At 37.3% G+C, this 23,116-nt stretch overlaps 1 protein-coding gene across 1 annotated transcript in view; it reads left to right on the top strand.

Moving 5' to 3' along the window:
- Nucleotides 1-23,116, top strand: part of SLC10A7 (solute carrier family 10, member 7) — a 390,178-nt gene that overhangs the window by 115,368 nt on the left and 251,694 nt on the right. Inside the window, exon 5 of the mRNA XM_006872278.1 lies at nt 4,036-4,074. Coding sequence (XP_006872340.1) covers nt 4,036-4,074 — 39 coding nt within the window. The remainder of the gene's footprint in view (nt 1-4,035; nt 4,075-23,116) is intronic.

The following is a 23,116-nucleotide window of genomic DNA, read 5'->3' as shown; positions in this document are numbered from 1 at the left end:
GGTGACAAATGTGGTCACCAATCAGAGCGTATCGCCATACTTTTAAAGTGTGTATTCTGAACAAATAATTTGAGAAGTCGCTCTATGTTAAGAGGAACTTGGCATCAGATTGAAGAAGGCTCATTAACAATTTGCAGTATGCAAATTTATAGTCTTGCTTGCTGAAAGAAAATAGGACTTGAAGTACTTACTAATGAAGATCAAAAACTATAGCCTACAGTTATATTGCACCTCAGTATAAAGAAACCAAAAGTCCTTATAACTGGACTCATTCACAACATCATGATAATCAGAAAAATGATTGAAGTTGTCAAGGATTTCATTTTACTTGGATCCATAATCAATGTCCATGGAAGCAGCTGTCAAGAAATCAAACGACATATTACATTGGTAAGAAATGCTGCAAAAGACCTCTTTAAAGTGTGAAAAAGTAAATATGCCACTTTGAAAACTAAGGTCTGACCCAAGCCATAGTATTTTCAGTCTCCTTATATGCACGTAGAACCTGGATAATGACTAAGGAAGAATGGAGAATTGATGCATCTCAATTATGGTGTTGGCAAAGAATAATGCTGGCTCTGTACGATAAGCGCAAGCTTGGTTTGAACCACAAGGTTGGTGGTTCAAACTCACCAGCTGCTCTTTGGAAACTTTATCTCGGGTTACTATGAGTTGGAACTTACTCAACAGCATTTAAGAAGTACAATCAGAAGAATAAACAAATCTGTCTTGGAAGAAGTACAGCGAGAATGCTCCTTAGAAGTGAATATGATGAGACTTGAAGTACTTTGAGCATGCTATTTGGAGCCACCAGCGTCTAGAGAAGAACACCATGTTTTGTAAAGTAGAGGGGCAGCAAAAAAAGAGGAAGACCCTCAATGAAATGAATTGCCATAATAGTTGCAGCAATGGGCTCAAATATTGCAATGATTATGAGGATCGTGCAGGTCTGGGCAGTGTTTCATTTTGTTGTGCTTAGGGTTGCTATGAGTTAGAACTAACTTAAGGGCACCTAATAACATATCAACACCATAACAGGACAATTCAGGCATTTTAGGTACTGTGAAAGAGATTCTTATATTGGGTACCAGGTGAAACAAATGAAGTCTAAATCTGGTGTCATTGTTAATACTTGGTATGGTGCCAATTGCTAGATCCAACCTCAGGATCCTGTCCAACTAGCTTTTTAGGGGACATAGGTTTCAGACATCCTTGGAAATCTTACTTATGAGGGGACTTCAAAAAGTTCATGGCAAAATGGAATTAGAAGATAATTTTTAAGAAATTTCCCACGAATTCTTTGAAACCCTTTCATATTTCAGCAACTCAGTTAGTGAACATGTAACTGCTTAGAATTAACTTCATGAGAGTTCGCCCTTAGAAAATCTTGAATGTGATAGGGGCAGCCAGGCATGTGAATCGGTCATTTCAGTTCAATATGCTATAGGATAATCATTGCTAACTGAAAGGTCAGCATTTCAAACCCACCAACTGCTCTTTGGAAAGCTTATGCAGGGTCAATATGACTCAGAAAGGACTTGAGGGCATTCAACAGACAAGTACCTTGTCAGAGGTATGCTCAAGATGTTTTGGGAGCTGGTGTGGAGACGCTGAATCTACGTGTAAGAGTGATGCATGTACCAACGTGTGTATTGTGAGGGCATAATCGAAAACTCAGAACGGCGATGGGTGAGCCTAGTCACTAAGGACGAATTAGTGTAATCTAGGTAGAGGAAGAGAGAAGGACATTCTAGGCCAGAGAGCAAAGAGATAGAGACAGCACGATGAGTTCAGGGATACACAAATAGCTTAGTGTTATAAGAAATATAAAATTTGAGGCAAGGATTGGAATGGACAGAGACCTGTTCATGGCAGTCCTTTTACATCATAGTAAGGAACTGGAAATTCCATCTAAGTCAGAAAACATGCATGTCTTTTAAATTATCATTTAAATTTTTCAAATACTTGTTGTTCTTCAGAACTCTAGAAATAATTGCAGACTTGAGCCAACTATTAGCTCAGTTATCTATTGCTTGATTCTACAGCACTCAAGAGCTTTGATTCAGTTCCACATTTCACAGTGTTCTGCAGAGTACTCAGAGTACACAGAGCTAGCCTTCTCAAAAATATTGCCAGATATCATTGTGAAGGTAGACCAAGTGGTAGCTTAGGTGAGTGAGTTTAGAGTCATCACAACTGCCAGAAACACAACTAAGGATAAAGGCTATGCTGATACGGTGGGCCTGAAGCATCGATGGGCACCTAAGGCAGGTCATCACTGCCATCACTGTTGTTTGTGAGGTGCAGGAGCACAGCCAATCCACGTAAAGCATATTGCTTGTGTTCAGGTTAAAAAGAGCAGGAAGGAGTATGGTAATTAGATCTGATGATTAATTGTCTGTATTTCACTTTGATTTCTGAATCTGTGCATCAAATAATTCACTATTTATTTCCATAAATGTTAGACAGCACTAGTAGGTTAGTGCTGTAAAGTTGGTGAAAGACTGAAAGAAAGAACTTTAAAAGAGAGAACTTAATAAGGGAAACCGCCTTCCTTTACTAAGAAGGGAGATAATCTATGTTAATCAGTAAAAATTGTGGGGAAAGTGCATTTTTGTAGGGTGGAAGGTAGTATTGTCTGTTGATGGTACCAAAACTCATTTATTTATACCTTTTTATTTTATGTTTACTCTAAAAATAAGGCTTTTTTTCTGGAATGTTCCATAATAGCATTCCAGGAAGATGTGTTAAATATGGTGCTATAGTTTACAGTTTCCATCTTTAATGTTTTATTTAGCTGAATCTTTTTTTCTTTTCTTTCTTTCACTGTTCTCTGCACAACACGGAACACCATATGCTGTTGTCCGTCCCTGTCAGGAAGCAAAGGTTTCCCTGGTCTGTGTCTGTGCCTGTGTTTATGCCACAGAGGAACTGTGGTCCAGTGCCATCTTTTATTGATAGGGCCAGCAAAGGAGAAATCTAATGAAATTATCAAAGCTTTGAATTAATTATGAACTTGAATAGGAAAGCTAAGCTCTCTGGAGCCAAGGATCTCATTACCTATTCACTCTCATTGCATCCTCTTCTGGAGCAGAAGGCATTTTCAGCTACAGCTCTTAGCCTGGCTTTGGACTTGATTCAAACTTACCAAACTGACATCTTTTTCTTTCTACCGTGTAGTTGATAATGTCCATGATGATTAATTTTCATTCTGCTCTGCATCTACAGGACATGTAAATAAGTTTTCTTTACCCCTCCTTTTACTTTTTGTCCATTTCTTTTTTCTTTCTTTTTAAAATCTCACTTTTCTTTTCTTTCATCAGTTGGATTGTATATGAATAGGTTTTATCCTTTTGGATTTAAGGGTAGCTTTCAGGATTCAAGGGTAGTTTGAGAGAATATACTGATTGATTTAAAGTTAAGAACTATATTACATCTACTGTATAATCCCTGGATATTTGGGTAAGCAAGTCACATATTTCTTCTTTGAATCATGAACACCATATTTAAGTTTTGCTTGCTTGTTTTGACTTTAGAATGAACAGAATAGCAAATAGCGTACCTATCTAGTGTTATTGCTCCTGTTTCTAATGTGTGGTATATAGGAACATCAGATTTCACCTACGTTCACTGAGAGGCTGTATTGAATATTTGCCTTTTAGTGCTGCTTTTTCTACTCCCAGGAGCGTGAACTTTCCTTTTTGATTAATAAATCAACCTCTGATTGTAACAAAATCAATAACAGCAAGTTTGGTGATGATTCTTTTGGTACTGTCATATAAGTTCAAAACCTTTCATGGCAGCCTTTCTGCTTACTTTTGAAACCCATCACTTAGGAATTCTTAAGTTGCAGCTCATCTATCTTAGTAAACTATAGGCCAGTGGCAATTTTTGTAAGCATTGACCAACTTTACTTAATGGAATCAGTGTTGCAAAGTTTTAAATAGAGGGGGAATGGAGAATGCCAATCTTTGCTTTTCCTATTCTTATTGCTTTTAATGAATTTTTTTCTCCCTCCATTTATTTTCATTTTAGGCAGCTGCAATATTTAATTCAGCCTTTGGAAGTTTTTTGGTAAGTAAACATGATTTAACTTACTTGTTTTACAATATCCTAAAGAAAATTTATTATTAATTAAAGTAAATATTCTGTTATAATTTAGAGGCATGAGTTTAATATTCCACTTAATGGATTCAAGGAATCAATTAAAACACTATGTGTGTCTTTATAGAGGTTATGTCAATATATGGATCATTTAATGAGGTCTTTTAAATTATTATTATTTTGTATCATGAGACCAAGGTTTTGAAAAGGATACATGACCCATCTGGTCAGAAAGGGAATGCTAATTTACTTGTTGACATGCCATTTATTTTGTACATTTCATTGTCAAAGAAGCGACTGTCTTAGGTACGTCTAAGAAATCTATGTGAAAAAATTTCAAATGTAGAAACAACTAATTAATAATTTTTAAGAAAAGGTAATGTTTTGGGAGGTTTGACTTATAGTGTTCATGAAATTAATTTCAAAAGTAGTTCAACTTTCATATATAGAATCAAATATAATTGTAAGGACAATCATGTTTAAGTACTTTATTATTTTTAAGTACACAATGCAACAAAGGCTTGATTTGAAAGAGTAGGAAAGAAAATATGTTTTCTGTTAGTTGAATATTTTTACTTATACTTTAAAACTGTGCTAAATGCATGAAAATAAAATTAGAACATTGTATATTGGGCTACACAACTCATTAACAAACATACAGCCCAGCGATTTACAAAAAAATTTGAGAATAAAGTCAATTGGGTAAAAATTGATATATGAATCTAAGTAAAAATATCAATAACCTGTGTTTAGAATACTGTTGTATCACTTAACATTATATGTATGTAAATGTAGTTGAAACTTGTAAACATTTTGTCACAGTGTTAATTCTACATTGTGCTATGCAGCTTTAATATCAAATAGTGTTACGGAGCTTTTAATGGTGTTGCTTCTATAAAATATGGCGTAGAGTTTGCCCTCTTTTTTTCCCCAACCTTTTTATTGTGAATTGAGTGTAGATTTATAGAGCAGATCACCAGTTCTACATTCATCAAATCATGTATTTTTCTTTATTACAATGATTTCAGCCTCCTCCATGTACCAACAGTTAACAGTATTTACCTCTAGTCACTTTAATTATTATGTTCCTTCCTGTGTCTCCCACTACCTTCTTCTTTACTGTGAAACCTCCCTCTTATTGTATATTGTCTGTCCTGTCACCCATTGTTAACATGTTCTACCCTCTAGCCCATGAATAATTACACCCTCCTTCCCCCATCATTGATTATTTTTTTAAGAAAACCTTTTCTTAAATTTTTATAACATTGGCTCATATGATATTTGTCCTTGTTTCAATTTCACTAATTTCAACATATTTTCAACAAATTTCACTCAGCATAATGTTCCCTAGGTTCGTCCATATTGTAAGGTGTTTCACAGATTTGTTGTTACTTTTCAACCTTGCATAATATTCCATTGTATATCAAAGTTTGTGTAACCATTCTTCTGTTGATGGTTGTTTAGGCTGTCTCTATCTTTTTGATGTTTCTTTTGTAGATAGCATATTGAAGCATCTTTTTTATCCTATCCATTCTGCTCTCTCTGTCTCTTGACTGGTACATTTAATCCATTTATTTTCAGTGTTATTCTTGATAGGTATGAATCGATTGCTTTCATTTTGCTGTGAGCTTTTTGTGGTGTGGCTGGTTTCTTTGTTCCACAATATTTTCTGTGCTGATTTCATGGTTTTTTTGTGTGTGGGTTTATCTGCATTTCTGTTGTGTTAATGTTTGATAAATCTTTTTGGTTTTCCTTGATTTTTTTTTTTTTTTTTAATTTTGATGTGCAGGTGTATTAACTTGCTTTGAAGTTACCATGTAATTTATTTTCACAATTTAAAATAGTCTGATTTATCTTGAAATATACTTGGTTTCCTAGCAGTTTGGAAGTCCTGTATCTACACTGTTTTATCCTTTTGCTTTATAGTTAGCTTCATTATAAATTGATATCTCTGGTTCCCCATTTTCAGTCTTGTAGGTTTGTTTTACTTTAAATACTTCCTATATCTGGATTGAGTTCTGGGTGGTGTTGTCATGTATGGTAATCTTAGGTTGTTATATGCTGTAGTTGGTTCTCAGTCGAAAGAAGATCATTTAGTATTTTTTGTAAATTTACTCTGGTCATTACAAATTCCTTTAATTTCAGTTTATCAGGAAATATCCTAATTTTGCTGTCATATTTAAGGGACAGCTTTGCTGGGTATATGATTCTTGATTGGCAATTTTTTTTCTTAGCTTTATGTGTGTGTCATCCCATTGCCTTCTTGCCCACATAGTTTCTGCTGAGAAACTTAGTCCTGTGGTTTACCTTTGCAGGCAACATTTCATTTTTACTGAGCAGCTCTTGGGGTTCTTTCCTTGTCTTTGGTTTTGGAAAGTTTGATTATGGTATGTCTTGGTGATTTTCTTTAGGGATCTATCCTGTTTGGGGGTTCATCCAGCTTCCTGTATATTTATCTTCTGTTCTTTCATGTTAGGGAAGTTTTCTTCCAGCAACTCTCCAACAGTTTTCTCTGTGCTTTTTATTGTTTCTTCCTGTTCTGGAATTCCTGTAACCTATAAGTTGTTCCTTTTCATGGTGCTTCACATAATACTTAGGCTTTCTCTGTATTTTCTCGTATTTTTTTCTGATTGTTCTAATGTTGTTCTGTTGTTGCTAAGTGCTATCAACTGAGTTCCAACTCACAGAGATCCTGCATAGGGTTTCTGAGGAGGCGCTAGTGGCTTTGAGCTGCCAAGCTTGTACTTCAAAGTCCAGTGCTGATCCTACAGTGCCACACTAGCAGTTCTTCTAGCATGCTAATATTGAGAGCATCTTCAAGCTCACTAATTCTAGTATTTATTGCTTTGAATCTACTCCTTTCCTCTTTCAGTGTATTGTCCATTTCTGAAAACTTAGTATTAGTCAATTAGATTTCTAATTGCAGGCTTTGTAGTGTTTCAAAATTTGCATTTCTTTTGTCTGTTTGTTCTTGTAGCATTCTCCTGAATTTTCGTAGAGTTTTTTTCTGTGATCTCCTTTTATCCTCCTCAATATTTATGCCAATTCTTGTAAGATATCTAAATATCATTTTTTAAAAATTCTCTTTCAGTTAGTTTAATTTCCTTTTCTTCCTCATAAATGTTTACTGGTTTTATATCTTCGTCATTTGTTTGAGCCATTCTCTCTTGTTTCTTCATGTGAGCTAAAATTGTTTGATGTCTTTGGAGCATTGTGGGGTTGTTGCATTTGTATTTAATTAGTGGTTCTGTGTTGATGTGTTCTTAGGTGCTCACCAACTGTATCCTGTGAGTGCAGTTAGAGAATGGAAGAATGTACACTTGTTAGTTGTTTGTGCACCTCAGTTTAGGGTGGGTGTGGCTGGTGTCGGCTGCTGTCTGCCATTGATCAGGTGGCATAGGAGTTGGTATTAGCTCTTGCCCAGTGGGTGGAGCTGCAGAGGGTACAGTTTTAGCTAGAATGTGTGGGCACAGTTGCTGTCTCCTGTCTGGTAGTTAAGAGAAAACCCCTCCTTCCTCCCACACACAAGAAAACAAAGCAGAATAAACAAACAAGTAATCAACAATGAAAAGAGAAAATAGCAAAAAAAAAAAAAAAAAGGAATAAAGTAGGTAGCGTCCAGAACAAAGAATATAATAATTATAAAGATAAAAGATGAACAGGGAAATAGAGCTATGGAAGAAAAAAAAGAGTGAAAAATTGAAGAAGTTAAGAATAAATAAAAAGAGAAAATAGGGACAGGAAAATGGAGCTACAGAAGATAAAAATAAGAGAGGAAATAAAAGAAAAATTTAGGGAAACCAGGGAGAGGAGAGATGAAAAGAGAGAGCAGAGAGTACTAAAGAAAGATCAAAAGGGAGAAAAAAGAAGAGGGGAAATGAGAAGCAGAAGAAAAGAAGGAAAGATAAAAGTGAAGACAGAAAGAATAAAAGTCAAGGGAATGGAAAGAGAAGGAGGAAAACCAATAAACAAAATAATGCTAAAAAAGGACCAAACCATAAAAAACAGTGCAGCTCTTAGACCTAGAGAGGAGAATACTCTGGGGATTTCCTGCAAGCCAAGAAGAAATGTGGGAGGAATGTGACAGCTGAGTTCCTGGCCCTAGGTAGAGTTTCTATTGGCATCAGTATATCAGTGTTCAGTACACTCAACCCATAAGTAGTTCATGGAGGCCCTTGATGGAGCTGGTTTCAGTGTCTGCTAGGTCCATAGAACAGTTGGGGGCAGAGTGACTGGTGAAGTGTTGGTCTAGTGGCTCTGCTGGTTCTGTAGGTCTAGAGCCAGTTCCACTGGAATCCAGGCATCAAAGTGATGCAGTTGCACGCCCCTCCTACCCCCCACCCCCCACATACACACACTGAAGTGGTTCCTAACCATGTGGCACCAAATTCCCGGAGATCAGGGTGTCCATGCCCAAGGTGAATGAAAGTGGGAGCTGGCCACACCTCTGGTCAACAGGGGAGTGTGGGGAAAAAGAAGGAATCATGCCTTTCCCTTCGCCTGTGTGACTTCTCTGCCAGGTCTTCTGTTGCTAAAGCTGCTCACAAGATGGCTGCGCTGAGTCTGGCCAGCTGTTCATGCCTCAGTCTCCTTTTCTTGTTGTCCCTGCTCAGCTTCTCCTCCCAGCAAGCACTCAGCCTACTTTTCTAACCTTTCCTCTGAAGTTTCAGGTCCCAGAATTTTCACCTGTGTCTGTTTCATTTGGTGTCTCTTACCTTTATTGTAGAGGGTCCATGTAATGTGTCTGTCTAACCCGCCATTTTGCTGGAAGTCCTTGGTTCTGTTTTTTAAAAGGTAGTAATGTTATAATCCTTCAATACTATGTTATTTGCTATTTAGTTATTGTTGTTGTTAGGTGCCATCGAGTCTATACCAACTCATAGTGACCCTGTGCACAACAGAACGAAACACTGCATAATCTTGGGCCAACCTCACAAAGAAGAGAGGAAATGCAGTGTATTTAACAAAATTGGTTTTCAGGGTTACTTATTTAGGTTCTAGCTATGTTGCTAAGTCATTATTTCATATGTGCAAGTGTTACTTTTATAGTTACTAACATTACCCAACAGAGTAATATCTGTGAAATGTGATCTTACTGTGAGCTAGTTTTTGTATATGGTTTGAAAATTGTATGTTATCCATTATGCTGGTTTTCTAAGCTGGTCTCTGTCTCCTTAAAATGGCATGGCTTATTGAAAAACTCATCAGGCAAGATACACTGTCCCTTACTGTAGACGAGTTTACTAAGTATAGTTTGGACTTTGCACACTGTATTGTGCTATTTGTTCTTTGAGGCCCAGTTCTTCAATAAGACCCAGAACTAGATGAAACTGGTCCTAGGAGTTTCTTACTTATCTAATGCTACTGAAACAGAAATACCACAGTGGGTGGCTTTAATGAGCAGAAATTTATTTTCTCACAGTTTAAAGGCTTAAAGTCCGATTTCAAGGTGCTGTCTTTAGTGGAAGACTTTCTTTCTGTGTCAACTCTGCAGAAGGGTCCTTGTCTGTTCTGAGCGTGTGCTTTTGAGCAATCATCATGTGACTTGGCATCTGTCTTCCCCATCTCTGCATCCTAGCTTGCTTGTTTAATATCTTTAATATTTGAAAAGATAAACCCTACACTAATCCTATGATAATATACCCTATAATAATCCTGTCTTGTTAGCATAAAAAGACAATGAATTCAGCAGTAGGACTATAAACAAAGTCATGTTGTTGTTACATTCTGTCTCATAACTTCCGTAAACACAAAAGAAGGAAACACTACTTGGTCCTGGGCCATCCTCACAATTGTTTTGTTCAAATCCATTGTTGCTGTTACTGTGTCAATCCATCTTGTTGGGGTTCTTCCTCTTTTCCTTTGACCATCCACTTTGTTAAGCACCATATCCTTCTCCCGGGACTGGTCCCTTCTACAACATGCCCAGAGTATAGGAAACGAGGTCTGGCCATCCTGGCTTCTAAGGAACATTCTGACTGTACTTCTTCTAAGACAGATTTGTTTCTTCTCAGCCAGTCCATGGTACCACAAGCATAGAGGCAAGGATTTACAACACATTTTGGGGATACATTTCAGTATATAACAAGGAGTTCTTCTGGCTTTTTACTGTTTTTGTTCTTTCATTCTAATATGATGTAAATTCTCACTCCTTAGTCTTCCACTGCATCCCCCCCTCCCTTTTTCTTAATTTATTTATTCAAAGATATGTATTGATCTTCTGCCACACAGAAGTAGTTTCTTAGTAACTGGAAGGTATAATGAAATATGACACAGGTCCCACCATATTGTGGAAATGACATAGGAAAAGAAATACACTGTATAAGTTAACTAGCAGAATTTAGAAGTTACTAGATGATATAAGATAGTCCAATAAATGGCACAGGCAATAAACGAGAAAGCCAAAACCACCATCATTGACTTGATTCAGACTTATAGCAACCCTACAGGACAGAGTAGAACTGCTTCTTAGGGTTCTGAGAACTGCCATGAAGGCCATTCCGACTCATAGCTACACGATAGGTTTTCCAAGAAGCAGATGGTAGGTTTGAACCATCGACTTTATGATTATAAGAGACTATAAATCATTATGGGATCAGAGAGCCTCTTTTTTACTTCCAAAAATGGTAAGTTTGAATCTTTGACCTTGCATTTGACCAACATTTATCCCACTGTGTCATTAGGGCTCCAGCAAAGGCAACATATATGCATTCTGAATTTAAAACTTGGGCAGAAACTGAGCGAGACATTGAGGACAGTTAGAAATTGAGTAGAGAAGATAGAAGAGGAAATGGCATGGCCAGTGGCAGAAGCAGAAATGTCTGCTACTATGTCTCCTTCCCTGTTCCTTCCCTCCTGTTTGATTTCTTAAAATTGAAAATTACCAAAAAGGGCTTAGGAATGAAAATTATGATTAAGGAGGTATTATTCCATTGTTTTCAAGAGAAGTAATTCCATTTCCCTTTTTATTTATTTACTATAATCACAACAAATCTTGGATTATGGATCTGAACTTTATTAGTTAGAATTAGGTTCTGCTTATTTAACAGAAAAACCACAAATAATTGTAGCTTTTATAAGATAAAGATGTATTTCTCTAGCATGTAAAGCACATCTGGAGGGAAGCTATCCAAGTATGCTCTAGTGGCTTTGTGGTCTTATCATGGATGGAGAATCCTATCTTTCTCCTCCACCATCATCAGAATGTAGCTGTTTTCTTCAAAGATGCCTCATGCCTCAAGATAGCTGCTAAAGCTCCAGCCAAAACATCTGGTTAGGAACGTGAAATGGAAAAGGGCAAAAGATGTCCCCTAAGATCTAAGTCTTCTTTCGTTAAGCATCATTTCTAGAATTCCCACATCATAGTTACATTTATATTTTACTGTAGAACTTACTTGGACATCCGATTACACCTAAGGTGGTTAGGGAATGTGGCCTACCTAGAAATGTGCCAATAATAATAAAAAAAAAAAAGGATTTCTTTTAGTAAAGAAGTAAAGGAGAATAGGTAGCTAGAGGCAGGTCGTAGTTTCTGCATATGGGCAATATACAACAATTATTGAGAGTTTGAAGGAAGAGATTAATCTCAGATGATATGGAAAAGCTTCCAGGACAATTTGGTGCTTTAATTGGGCTTGGGAAGAGGACTAATTTTAGAGGAGGAAAGTGTATCGAAAAACTACCAGCCACATAATGTTAGTGAACAGAGGGGCGTATAAGCATTGCATTGATTTGTTGAATGTCATACTGATGATCTTCCCTATAAACCCTCACCCAATTCACAAAGATTTGAAAAAAAAAACAAAAAACAAAAAACAACTACCAGCCCCAAATTTCAATTCAGAATGATAACCTTTGTGCTTTTTTAGTTATTAAAGGGTGGTGTTTGTTACTTTTATTTGAGATTTTTTTTTTATAAATGAAAAATATCCACCTGTCTACTAGGATTCCTTACCAACCATATAACCTTCCCTCTGTGTAAAATAAGGAGCCCTGCTTGTGCAGTGGTTAAGCATTTAGCTGCGAATCTTGCTGAAGTTGCCCGTCTCTCCTTCCTAGTCTGTCCTAACTGATGCTCCACTGAAACCTGCCCATCATATTGGTGTTAAGTGTCGTGAAGTCAGTTCCAACTCATAGCCACACTATAGGTTCCCAAGAAGTAGACTGTAGGTTTGAACTGTCGACCTTATGGTTAGCAGTCCAGTACTTGTTCTACAGCACCACACCAGGTATAATGTGAAATACTGATGGCATAACTTCTAGCATCACAGCAACACTGAAGCCACCACAGTCAGACAAGCTGACAGATGAGGGGTGACAGGAAGCATTACAGACGGGAAAACTCTATGGTGTGATTTTACATTGTTACATGGGGTCGCTAGGAGATGAAAACTGGCTCAACAGCACCTAAAAGCAACAATAATATATAAATGGGGTAATGATAATACCTAACTTATGGAGTCATAGGAAGGTTAAACACATGTATGATATGGTGAAAATAAATTGGAGGTAAAATTTAGATCTAGCTTTATGTCCAAGTTCTACCATGAGTTTTTTGTTGTTGTTATTTTTGTGTGACTGTGGACATCCATCAGGATCTTGGGTGGCATTGTGGTTTAGGCATTGGACTGCTAGCCACAAAGCAGGTGGTTTAAGCCCACCAGCCACTGTGCAGGAGAAAAATGAGATTTACAGTCTTAGAAACCCTAAGGGACAGTTCTACTCTGTTGTATAAAGTCGCTGTGTGTCTGAATTGACTAATGGAAGTGGGTTTGTTTCTTCTCTTTTTCTTTATGTGTGTGTGCGTACGTGTGTACATACATAAAATGAAGAATTTAGCTTTCTTTCTGACTAGGTGCTCTGAACTCTAGAATACACTGATTCAATGATGATTCTCTGATTACAAGTGACCATTCCTTTTATATTTACATAATGAAATATGAAAAAGGTATTTTTAACTTCAGATTGACTTAAAGCTTTGAATGAAAAGCTTTGATTTGGAGAGTTTTTGAAGAAAGAACTCTGAGGGCATTCTTGTTGATTTTCAGGCATCTGGGTATACCAAAGAAGATACTGTTCATCTTTATAGCTAGTTTAATAATGTCCCAGGTCTAATTAAAACACAGTGTTTTAAAGAACTAATTGTTACAGAAAACTTTTATTTATTTAGGTAGGCTGGCAATAACTAATGATAGATGAATTCAATTTACATAAATTTCAAACCAAGAGAATATTTAAAAATCATGCCATGGAGGATTGCTTTAAGTTAAGACGTTAATGTCATTATCTTCTCATTTAAATTGTTCAGTTTACAGTAAATGTGGAGCATGGTAAGTGATTTCCCTCTTGATGAGGGTTTTTTTTTTTTTTTCCTTCTTCTTTCGATGTGGCTTTAATAAAATTTCATAGTCAGCCACTCTGAATAGAAATTATATGTGTGTATATGTATATGTGTGTGAGCTCTGGTAGCGTAATGGTTACAAATCGGGCTGTGAACTGCAAGGTCAGCAGTTCGAAACTACCAGCTGCTCTGCGGGAGAAAGATGAGGCTTTCTGCTCCCGTAAAGATTTATAGCCTTGGAAACCCTGTTCAGGGTCGCTATGGGTTGGAACCGACTCGATGGCACTTAACAACAACAAATATGTATATGTGTGTTTTGTATAGTTAATTATATAACATCTCCTCTAGCTATAGTCTGTAACTTCCACCAAACAAAACATTTCTGCCCTGCTGGGTCCGGTAAGAGAAGATACTGACAGGATGACATGATTCAGCTGTGGATGTTTGCAAAGTTCATCGTAATGATTAACTCTTGAAGTTCTAGAATGGATTTAGAATGAGCCATCTCAGAAGTAGAATGGAGTAAGGGATCTCAATACCATCAAGAAGAAAGAGCCAGGAGTGATGTATGTCCTTTGAAACCTGAGATCTCTGTACATTGACTCTCCTCAATCTAGGGACAGAAAATTGTGATGCCAGAGAAGTAGCAGGTGAGCAGCAGCAGCAGAATCAAGAACCAGAGCATGAGACAGAGCAGTGGACATCATAGCCCACAGATCAAGTAAAACTGAGTGACTTTGGGCAGGAAACTTGCTTGTAGAGTGTGGGAGCTAAGTTTGTTGACTCCGGGAGCTAGAGCTGAGTGCCTTCTGGCTGAGGCTTATGGTGGAGTGGTGTGTTGTGTGGGCATTTATCAGCAGCTAACTGAAACAACTGTGTCATGAGCATTTATAAGCTGTTCACTTCCTTAACAAACCCTATAACTCTTAGTATGGGCATCTTGCATTATGTGTGGCCATTGCAATGGATTATCATTGAATAATAGAGAGGATTGAATAGAGAGGACTGTGGGATGAATGTTTGGTGCTTCATATTTTGCAGTATTTATATATGTATATATGTGTGTGTGTGTGTGTATAGGACTCCTGGTGTAGCGCTTTAGGATCAGCACTGGACTGCGAACCACAAGGTTGGCAGTTCAAACCCACCAGCTGCTCCTTAGAAGTACAGGATCAATATGAATTGAAGTCACCTTGACGGCACGTAACAACAACGTGATGGTTGGAACTTCTGTTGCCTTGTCAGGGCCAGACTGAATGGTTTCGAGGGCCTTATATGGCTCACTGGCTGGACATTCGCCACCCCTGCTCTCTAGAGGATAAGCATTGGATTTCAAATCACTAGATTGATGATTTGAGCCCTCCAGCTTCTTTGTGGGAGAAAGATGAGGCTTTCTGCTCCAGCAAATTTTTACAGTCTAAGAATCCCTATGCGGGGTCGCAATGAGTCAGAACTGACTCAATGGCGTTTAACACTGATGTAGCACTGTAGGTTAAGCATTGGATCATGAGGTCATTCTAACCACAAGGTTGGTGGTTCAAACTCACCAGCCACTCCTTGCGAACCCTTTACAGGGTCGCTATGAGTCAGAATTGACTCAACAACACTTAACAACCACAACAAATATACGTATGGAGCCTGGTGTGGTGCTATAGGATAAGCATGGACCACAAGTTCTTTTTTAACCATAAGTTTGGCGAATCAGACTCACCAGCTGTTCCTCGGAAATCCTGTACTGTCAGAACCTACTTGATGGTACTTAACAACAATATTTACCTTTATATATGTTGCTGGATATGTATGCAATTTCTATGTAAAGCAATGTATTTTAAGTTCTGCCATTTCATATGTTGCTTTCTCATACATGTCAAAATACAAAACAAAGTCTCACCGTTCTCCCTTCTAAGGGGCATTCTGACTATACAGATTTATTCATTCTTCTGACAGTCTGTGGTATGGTATGTTTAATATTCTTCTCCAATATCATAATTCAAAAGCATCAGTTCTTTGGTCTTCCTTATTCACCATCCATTCACTTGGAATCTTGGTTCCCTCCCCGCAACAAAAGTTCATGACTTGTTTATAAAACAGGTTTTGATTTTCATTAAGCATAAATGTGAGAATGGATGTACAAACAGATACTTTTTATGCAGCATTCATTACCCCACTCTAGGGTGCTATTTCAAGTTCATCTGCTTATTGCTAAGATCTCACAATTTACAATGTCGATGCTGGTCTTTGCAGATGTCTTATGAACAATGTTCAGATAACGAGAAGCTGGTTTCTTGCTTTATATAGTGGGACCCATCATTGTGTCATGCTCTTTATTTGATCACTTCTTTGGACAAATAAACATCATAAAAATTGAGTTGTTGGTAACAGAGTACGTTCCTTTAAAAAAAAATTACTTCAGTTTGCAATGTGGCACAAAATAGGAAAATGGAACATAAAACTAACAGAATTTTCAGAGTCCATTAGGGTCACAGCACTTTTCAGTATGCTAAAATAAATACTCAAAACCTAAATATGTGGGGGGGGGGAAGGAAAAATCAAAATTGAAGTAGGAAGACAGCATCCTATATGGATTATTAAGTCCAATAAGGCCCACTTTTTAAATTTGAAATTACTTTAAACCAAATAATTGTGTAAAAAAAACAATTGTTGTCATAAATGAAAGACAGATGAGAAAAAGCTAGTATTAACTAAACTCGCTAAACTCTGCACAAGGCACCTGGTCTGGGTGGTTACTGTCCGATGGATAAAAAGAGATATTAGCACTAGTATCAGACTGGGAACTTTCATTACCTATAATCTGAAGATTTGAAAAGAAATCATTCATTCTCTGTGTATGCATCATTTAAGTCATCTTACTGATGCTTCTTACATTTTGGGAAACACTGTTCTCTAATGTCATTTCTCAATCACTTTCATCAAAGAGGGAATGAAAACCATCTGAAGAGGTCATATGAGAAAATTCCCATAGTAGGAAAGCTCTAGCAACCCAAACATGTCCATGCTCTTTTCATTGGAATTTTTTTTGCATAGCATCTTCCTAGAAAAGCAGCATGCATGTGAGCCAAAGTGTCAAATGTGTAGAGTTTTAGCTGCTCTAAAGCTTGAGTAAAGAAAATCCTGTGATAACTGTATTTGAATTTGTTTCCAAAACAAACTCTTATCTGAAATACAGTCATTGAAGATAAGAAATGGTCTTTGTTACTTCTTAAAGATGTATAGAATCCTTACCTACTCCATTTTAGCAGCATAATATTCTGTGCTGTCTGACAGGACTTGGGTAGCAGCTAAATGCATTAGACACAGTGACCATTTTTCTTGCAAATTTGTGACATAGATTTAATTATAGGAATGACCAGCAACTTACAAATCTAATTTTGGTGGAGGCTCAAGCAACTTTTTATTTTTTTTATTTTAATAATGATGGATTTTTTTAAAGCAATGATTTCATTACTATTTAAAGAAATCTACTGGTGTAGAACTAGCCAATTGACTGAATTATTTTATTACCCTTTAACAAATGCTGTGTTCTTTAATTTTTATTTTTATTAATTTTTTAAATGTCATCATTCCCAAACTGGAAAAGTATTTCCCCATATATCCATTTGAGTGAAAAGAAATAAGTACAATTTTTTCTTGGCCAAGGTATTTGTATTTGATAAACGTGAGTCCAGTAATTACTTCCAGCCGGGTTAAATTTCCCTAATTTGAACCCAGCCTACCACAGAACTGCTTTGTTAATGGCCTTTAGGTGCAGATACTCATTACTAGTTGGTGATCATGTGAAAGATGGCGCTCAACTTTTATTTAGTAATTTTTGCTTTTATCTCTCCAAGCTAAGAATGTGCCCTAGTAAATCTATTTATTGTGCTAATATTTTGGGGCTCTGACGGGATAAGAATGTAGAAGGCCAAATATTTAAGGTGCATGTTATATGGATTTTCCCCCTCCATAAATGTTATTTATTTTCTTGTTGTTGAGAACGTACACAGCAAAACCAGTTTCTACATGCCCAATTTACTGACACTGATTTCATTCTTTGAACTGTGCAACCATCAACCATTCTCACCCTCCTTTTCTGAGGTGTTCCTTCCTCATTAACATACACTCACTGCCACCTAAGATTTCTATCTAATCTTATGAGTTCTGTTGTTAATTGGTCCGGTATAGGTAGTTCTTAACAAGGATAATGCTCAAGACTGACCTTTTTTTTAAAACTAGTTAACAAAATAGTTGTTTGATTTTTCAGGCGACTTCAGGGATATTTTTATCATTAGTTCAAAGATTTTCTATGGAATCTTCGATCATAATGTTCAGGAATGGTAGCTCGGCACCATCCAGTTCTAGTTTCATGGCAGAGGAGACAAATATTTATGAAGGCTATATGCCATACCTTTAATTTGTTGTTGTTAAGTTTAAGTGTCCTTGAGTTGGTTCCAACTCATAATGACCTTGTATGGGGTTTCCGAGGAGCAGCTGGTGGGTTTGAACTGCTGACCTTGTGGTTCACAGTCCGGTGCTAATCCTATAGCGCCACACCAGGGATCCGCCTTCTATTCCTGATGCTCCTTTTTTCTTTGTTGCTCCAAGTGAATAGAGACCAATTGTTCTGCCTTGGATAGTCTCTTGCAAGTTTTTAAGACCCCAGGCACTATAAAGCAAAATAGGAAGTAGATAGAAGCACTGAACTCATTATTAGACCAATTAACTGGAATGTCCCATAAAATCATGATATGGTGTGGCTCTGTATGATAAGCACTGGACTGCTGACTACAAAATTGGTATCTCAAATATACCAGCCTCTCCTTGGAGAGCCTATACAGGGATGCTATAGGATTGCTAGTGCTATACAGAATTGGAACCGACTTGCCCTTAACAATAAAAACAATCTTCCAAACCCAAATCCCATGAGTTATTGGGTTGTACATTAGCAACCTCCACAGCTAGTCAAGGACTTCATTCTTCTTGGATCAACTATCAACACTCGCGGAAGCAGCAGTCAAGAGATCAGACGACGTATTGCACTGGGCAAATCTGCTGCACAGGAACTTTTTACAGTATTGAAGAGCAGAGATGTCGTCAGCTTGAGGACTAAGGTGCGCCTGACCCAGGTCATTGTGTTTTCAGTAGCCTCATATGGATGCGAAAGCTGGACAGTGAATAAGGAAGATCGTAGAAGAATTGATGCCTTTGAGTTGTGGTGTTGGAGGAGAATACTGAAAGTGCCATGGACTGCCAAAAGAACCAATAGATCTGTTTTGGAAGAAGTGCAGCCAGAGTGCTCCTTGGAGGCCAGGATGGCTAAGCTTCATCTCTCCTACTTTGGACATATTGTTCGGAGGAAACAATCGTTGGAGAAGGATGTCATGCTGGGTAAGGTGGAGGGTCAGAGAAAAAGAGGAAGACCCCCAATGAGATGGATCAGCCAGGTGGCATCATTGATGGACTCAAGTGTGGCAGCAGTAGTGAGGTTGGCCCAGGATCGGACATTGTTTCGTTCTGCTGTACATGGGATCGCTATGAGTCGGTTCCGACTCGATGGCACCTGACAACAACAGCTATTTTTGTTGTTGTTGTTGTTTTAAATATACCAATCTTAGTTATCTAGTTCTGTAGCAGAAATACCACAAATGGATGGATTTAACAGAAATGTATTTTTTTTGCACCATTCAAGAGGCTAGAAGTCCAAATTCAGGCTGCTCAGTCCTGGGGGAATGTTATCTCTGTTTGTTCTGGTCCTTGTCTTCTTTCAATATCTGTGCACCTGGCATTCCTTAGCAATCTGCATGTGGCCTGTCTTCAATATTTCCCTGGGTCCAGGAGGCTCACAGTGCAGGGATCCTGGGTGCAAAGAATACATTCCACTTACACCTCTTCTTTCTTGGTGGTATTGAGGTACCACTGTCTGCTTGTTTGTTTAATCTCTTTTATATCTCAAAAGATACAACCTAATCCTGTAAATTGCATCCTGCCTCATTAACATAACTGTTAAGAAGCCTGTCTCATTAACGGTATGTTGTTATTGTTGTTAAGTGCAATCCAGTCAGTTCTGGCTTATAACCACCCTATGTAGGGTTTCTGAGAAAAGGCTGGTGAATTTGAACCACCAACCTTGCAGTTCAAACCCACCTTTCAATCCAGTGCTTATCCTACAGTGCCACACCAGGACTCCCACTAACATTATAGAGGTTAGGATTTCCAACACATAAGTAATTGCATCAGATCACAAAATGAAGGGTAATTGCATGTTGACACATATTTTGGGGATACACAATTCAATACATAAAAATATCTATCGCATAATTTTTGCCAGTTCATCGTTTTTGAAGGTAAACAATTTATTGATAGCAATTACGCTAACCCTGCCTTTTTCTTTAATCTAGTTTTCCCATCATTAACCTCCCTTTCCCTTGCCCAAATCCTCCAGCTCCTGCCCCTGCTAATCACTACTAAAATTCAATATCTGTACATTTACTTTTTTTGTGTCTTTTTATATAAGTTAGTCATACAATATTTATCGCTTTGTGTTGTCTTATTTTGCTCAGCATAATGTCTTTAAACTCCATCCATATTGTAGCATGTACCAAGACTTCATTTTTCTTACTAACAGAGTAGTATTCCAGTGTACCATATTTTGTTTATCCATTCAGCTGTTGATGGACATTTAAGCTTTTCCCACATTTTGACTATTGTTATTTTCGCTAAAAGTTGATTTCAGAGGATGTTGTTACTGTTGTTAAGTAAATTTAAGTCATTTCTGACTCACAGCAATCCTGTGTTGGGTTTCCAAGGCCTTTTAAATCTTTGTGGGAGTAGAAACCTTATCTTTCTTCCTCAGGGTATCTGATGGGCTTGAACCACTGACCTTGTGGTTTGCAGTCCACTGCTTATCCTACAGAGCCACCATGTAACCATTTTGGAGAGTTTCAGTTTAGAGTATTTCAGGGCAATAGTCTTCAGCGAGTAGTCGAGTAACAATGGGTTCAGCAAGTCTGGGCTTTTTAAGAATTTGAGTTCTGCTCAGTAGTTTTTACCATTCTGATGTCTCCCTGATCAGAAAGTTTGCTAGTGGTAGCTGGGCACTACCTAGTTCTGATCTAAGGGTAGATGAAGTTGTGTCTTCTGTAGGCTGTCAGTTCTATAATCCAGTTTCTTTTCTGCATCTCTGGTTCTCTTTTGCTTTTAATGAAGCGAGACCAATAGTTGTATCTTAGCTGGCTGCTCACAGTCTTTTAAGAACTAATTGGTTAGGGAACCTATGTTTTCAAACCCATGAAACCATTCTCACCACGTGTCTGGGTATATCTGAGAAGTATCTGTAACTGTGTCCTCTATGAATTTATAGAGATGCACATACATATCTGTACATACATATACATATAGATACTTCTGTCTCTGTAACCATATGTACTCACTTGTACCTAACTGTACACATATATGCCTATGTTGTTGTTACTAAGTGCTGTTGAGTTGGTTCTGACCCATAGTGACCCTGTATAGGGTTTTTGAAGAGTGGCTGGTGAGTTTGAATTGCTGAATTTGAGATTTAAACCAACAACTTTGTGGTTGAGCTTATCCTACAGTACCACACCAGGACTCCATATATACCTATATACTTACATATGTGACCATATATTTGTCTTTTTAGCTAGCTTTGGTAAGTAGTTAATTCCTTTTTCTTACTATGTGGTATTATATTGGTGTTGTGATGTGGCACTGTAGGATGAGCACTGGACTGCTAACTGAAGGTCTTCATTTCAAACCTGCCAGCTGCTCATTGGAAACCCTATGCAGGGTCTGTATGAGTCAGAACCAACTAGACAACACCTAATAAAAACAAAAATATTACATTGCTTACTCGTGTACCAGTTTGGTGGGTTTTGGGTTTAGTGCTTGGCAGTTATAAGTAAAAATTCTATAAGTGTATAGGGTTTTGTATAGACATATCTTAACTTCTCTTTGGAAAATTCTGAGGTGTGGGATTGCTGAGTCTTAAATAGAGACTTAACATTATAAGAAACCACCAAACTGTTTTCCATGTGATTGTACCATTTTACATGAAGGCATTCAGAATACAGTTGTTTCATGTCATTGTCAACCCTTGATATTAGCAGATTATTTAAATTTTAAATTTAACCATTTTAATAGGTATATAGTGGTATATATAATCATAGTTTTAATTTGCATTTTTCTAATGGCTAACGATGTTGAACATCTTTTCATGTGACTACTTATCATTTTTATATATTCTTGATCAAATTTTTTTGAGTATTAAAATTTTAACCACTTTAATAGGTATGTAGTGGTATATAATCATAGTTTTAAGTTGCATTTCTTTAATGGCTAATGAGTTCTGGTGTGGTGCTGTGGGTTAATGCGCCAGACTGCAAAGCCATTTGAACTGCAAGGTCGGCGGTTCAAGCTCACCAGCTGCTCCTTGGCAACCCTATATAGGGTTGCTATGGGTCGGAACTGACTTGACGGCACTTCACAACAATAACAACAAATGGCTAATGATGTTGAACATCTTTTCATGTGACTAATCATTTTTATATATTCTTGATCAAATTTTTTTGAGTATTAAAATTTTTTGCTCATTTTATAACACAGCTGTTTATTTTCTTATAATTGGATTATGACTTTAACGTATGGATCAGATACCAATCATTTATTGGATATGCATTTTGTAAATATTTTCTTCCAGTTTGGGACTTGTCTTTTCTCTTTTATAACTATTTTTTCAAAGAGCAGAAGCTTTGAATTTAGATAAATGAAATTAATTTTGTTTTTCATTACATTCCTTTTTGTGTCCTATCTAACAAATTCTTGTTTAGCTCAATCATAAAAATTTTTTCCCTATGTTTTTGTCTAGGAATTTTATAGTTTTCATTTAGGTCTATGATCCATATTGAGTTAATTTTTAATATGAAACAACAGCAGTGTTTAGGTTGTTGTTGTTGTTATGTGCCACTGAGTTGGTTCCGACTCATAGGGACCCTGTACAGGGTTTCCGAGGCTGTAACTCTTTATGGGAGCAGAAAGCCTCATCTTTCTCCCACGGAACAGCTAATAGTTTCGAACTGCTGATCTTGAGGTTTGCAGCCCGATTCGTAACCACTACGCTATCAGAGCTCCTTAATGTAAAGGTAGGGGTTCATTTTTTGCATATAATTGTAGAAGTAAAAGTTTTAAATCTGAAATGTACCTATCTTTTCCTTTATATATTTTTTCATTGTCTTCGTATTTACACAGCACTTATCTGTCACAATGTCCAATAGAAATTCATTTGTATTATTTGTTTTCATAGTCAAAATACATATCTAATAAAGATTTGAAAGTATGTTAAACAGCAATGAAGCTGTGAGCTAAGCCTTGCCACATTCAATAGACTCCTGTGAACCTAGGTGGAGACCTGGTTGGCCAGCAGTATGGCAAGACCTGAGGATTCCTGGGCCCAGAGTCAGTGACATAACCACAGAGGACTAGAGTGGAGAGTGAAGCATCCAGCTGATAAGAAGAGAGGGCATATGTACAAGAACATCCAAACTTGCAGATAATACCCACTTGACCTGGCTTCAATGACTGGATGATCAGAACTCAACTAGAATAAGAAAGAAGAGAAAAAAAGAATAATCTGATACAATTTGATGAACTTGACCT

The sequence above is a fragment of the Chrysochloris asiatica genome, unplaced genomic scaffold (genome assembly GCF_000296735.1).
Source record: "Chrysochloris asiatica unplaced genomic scaffold, ChrAsi1.0 scaffold00190, whole genome shotgun sequence".
NCBI lineage: Eukaryota > Metazoa > Chordata > Mammalia > Afrosoricida > Chrysochloridae > Chrysochloris > Chrysochloris asiatica.
Note: the sequence above shows the minus strand (reverse complement) of the source record. Positions and strands in the feature narration are given on the sequence as shown.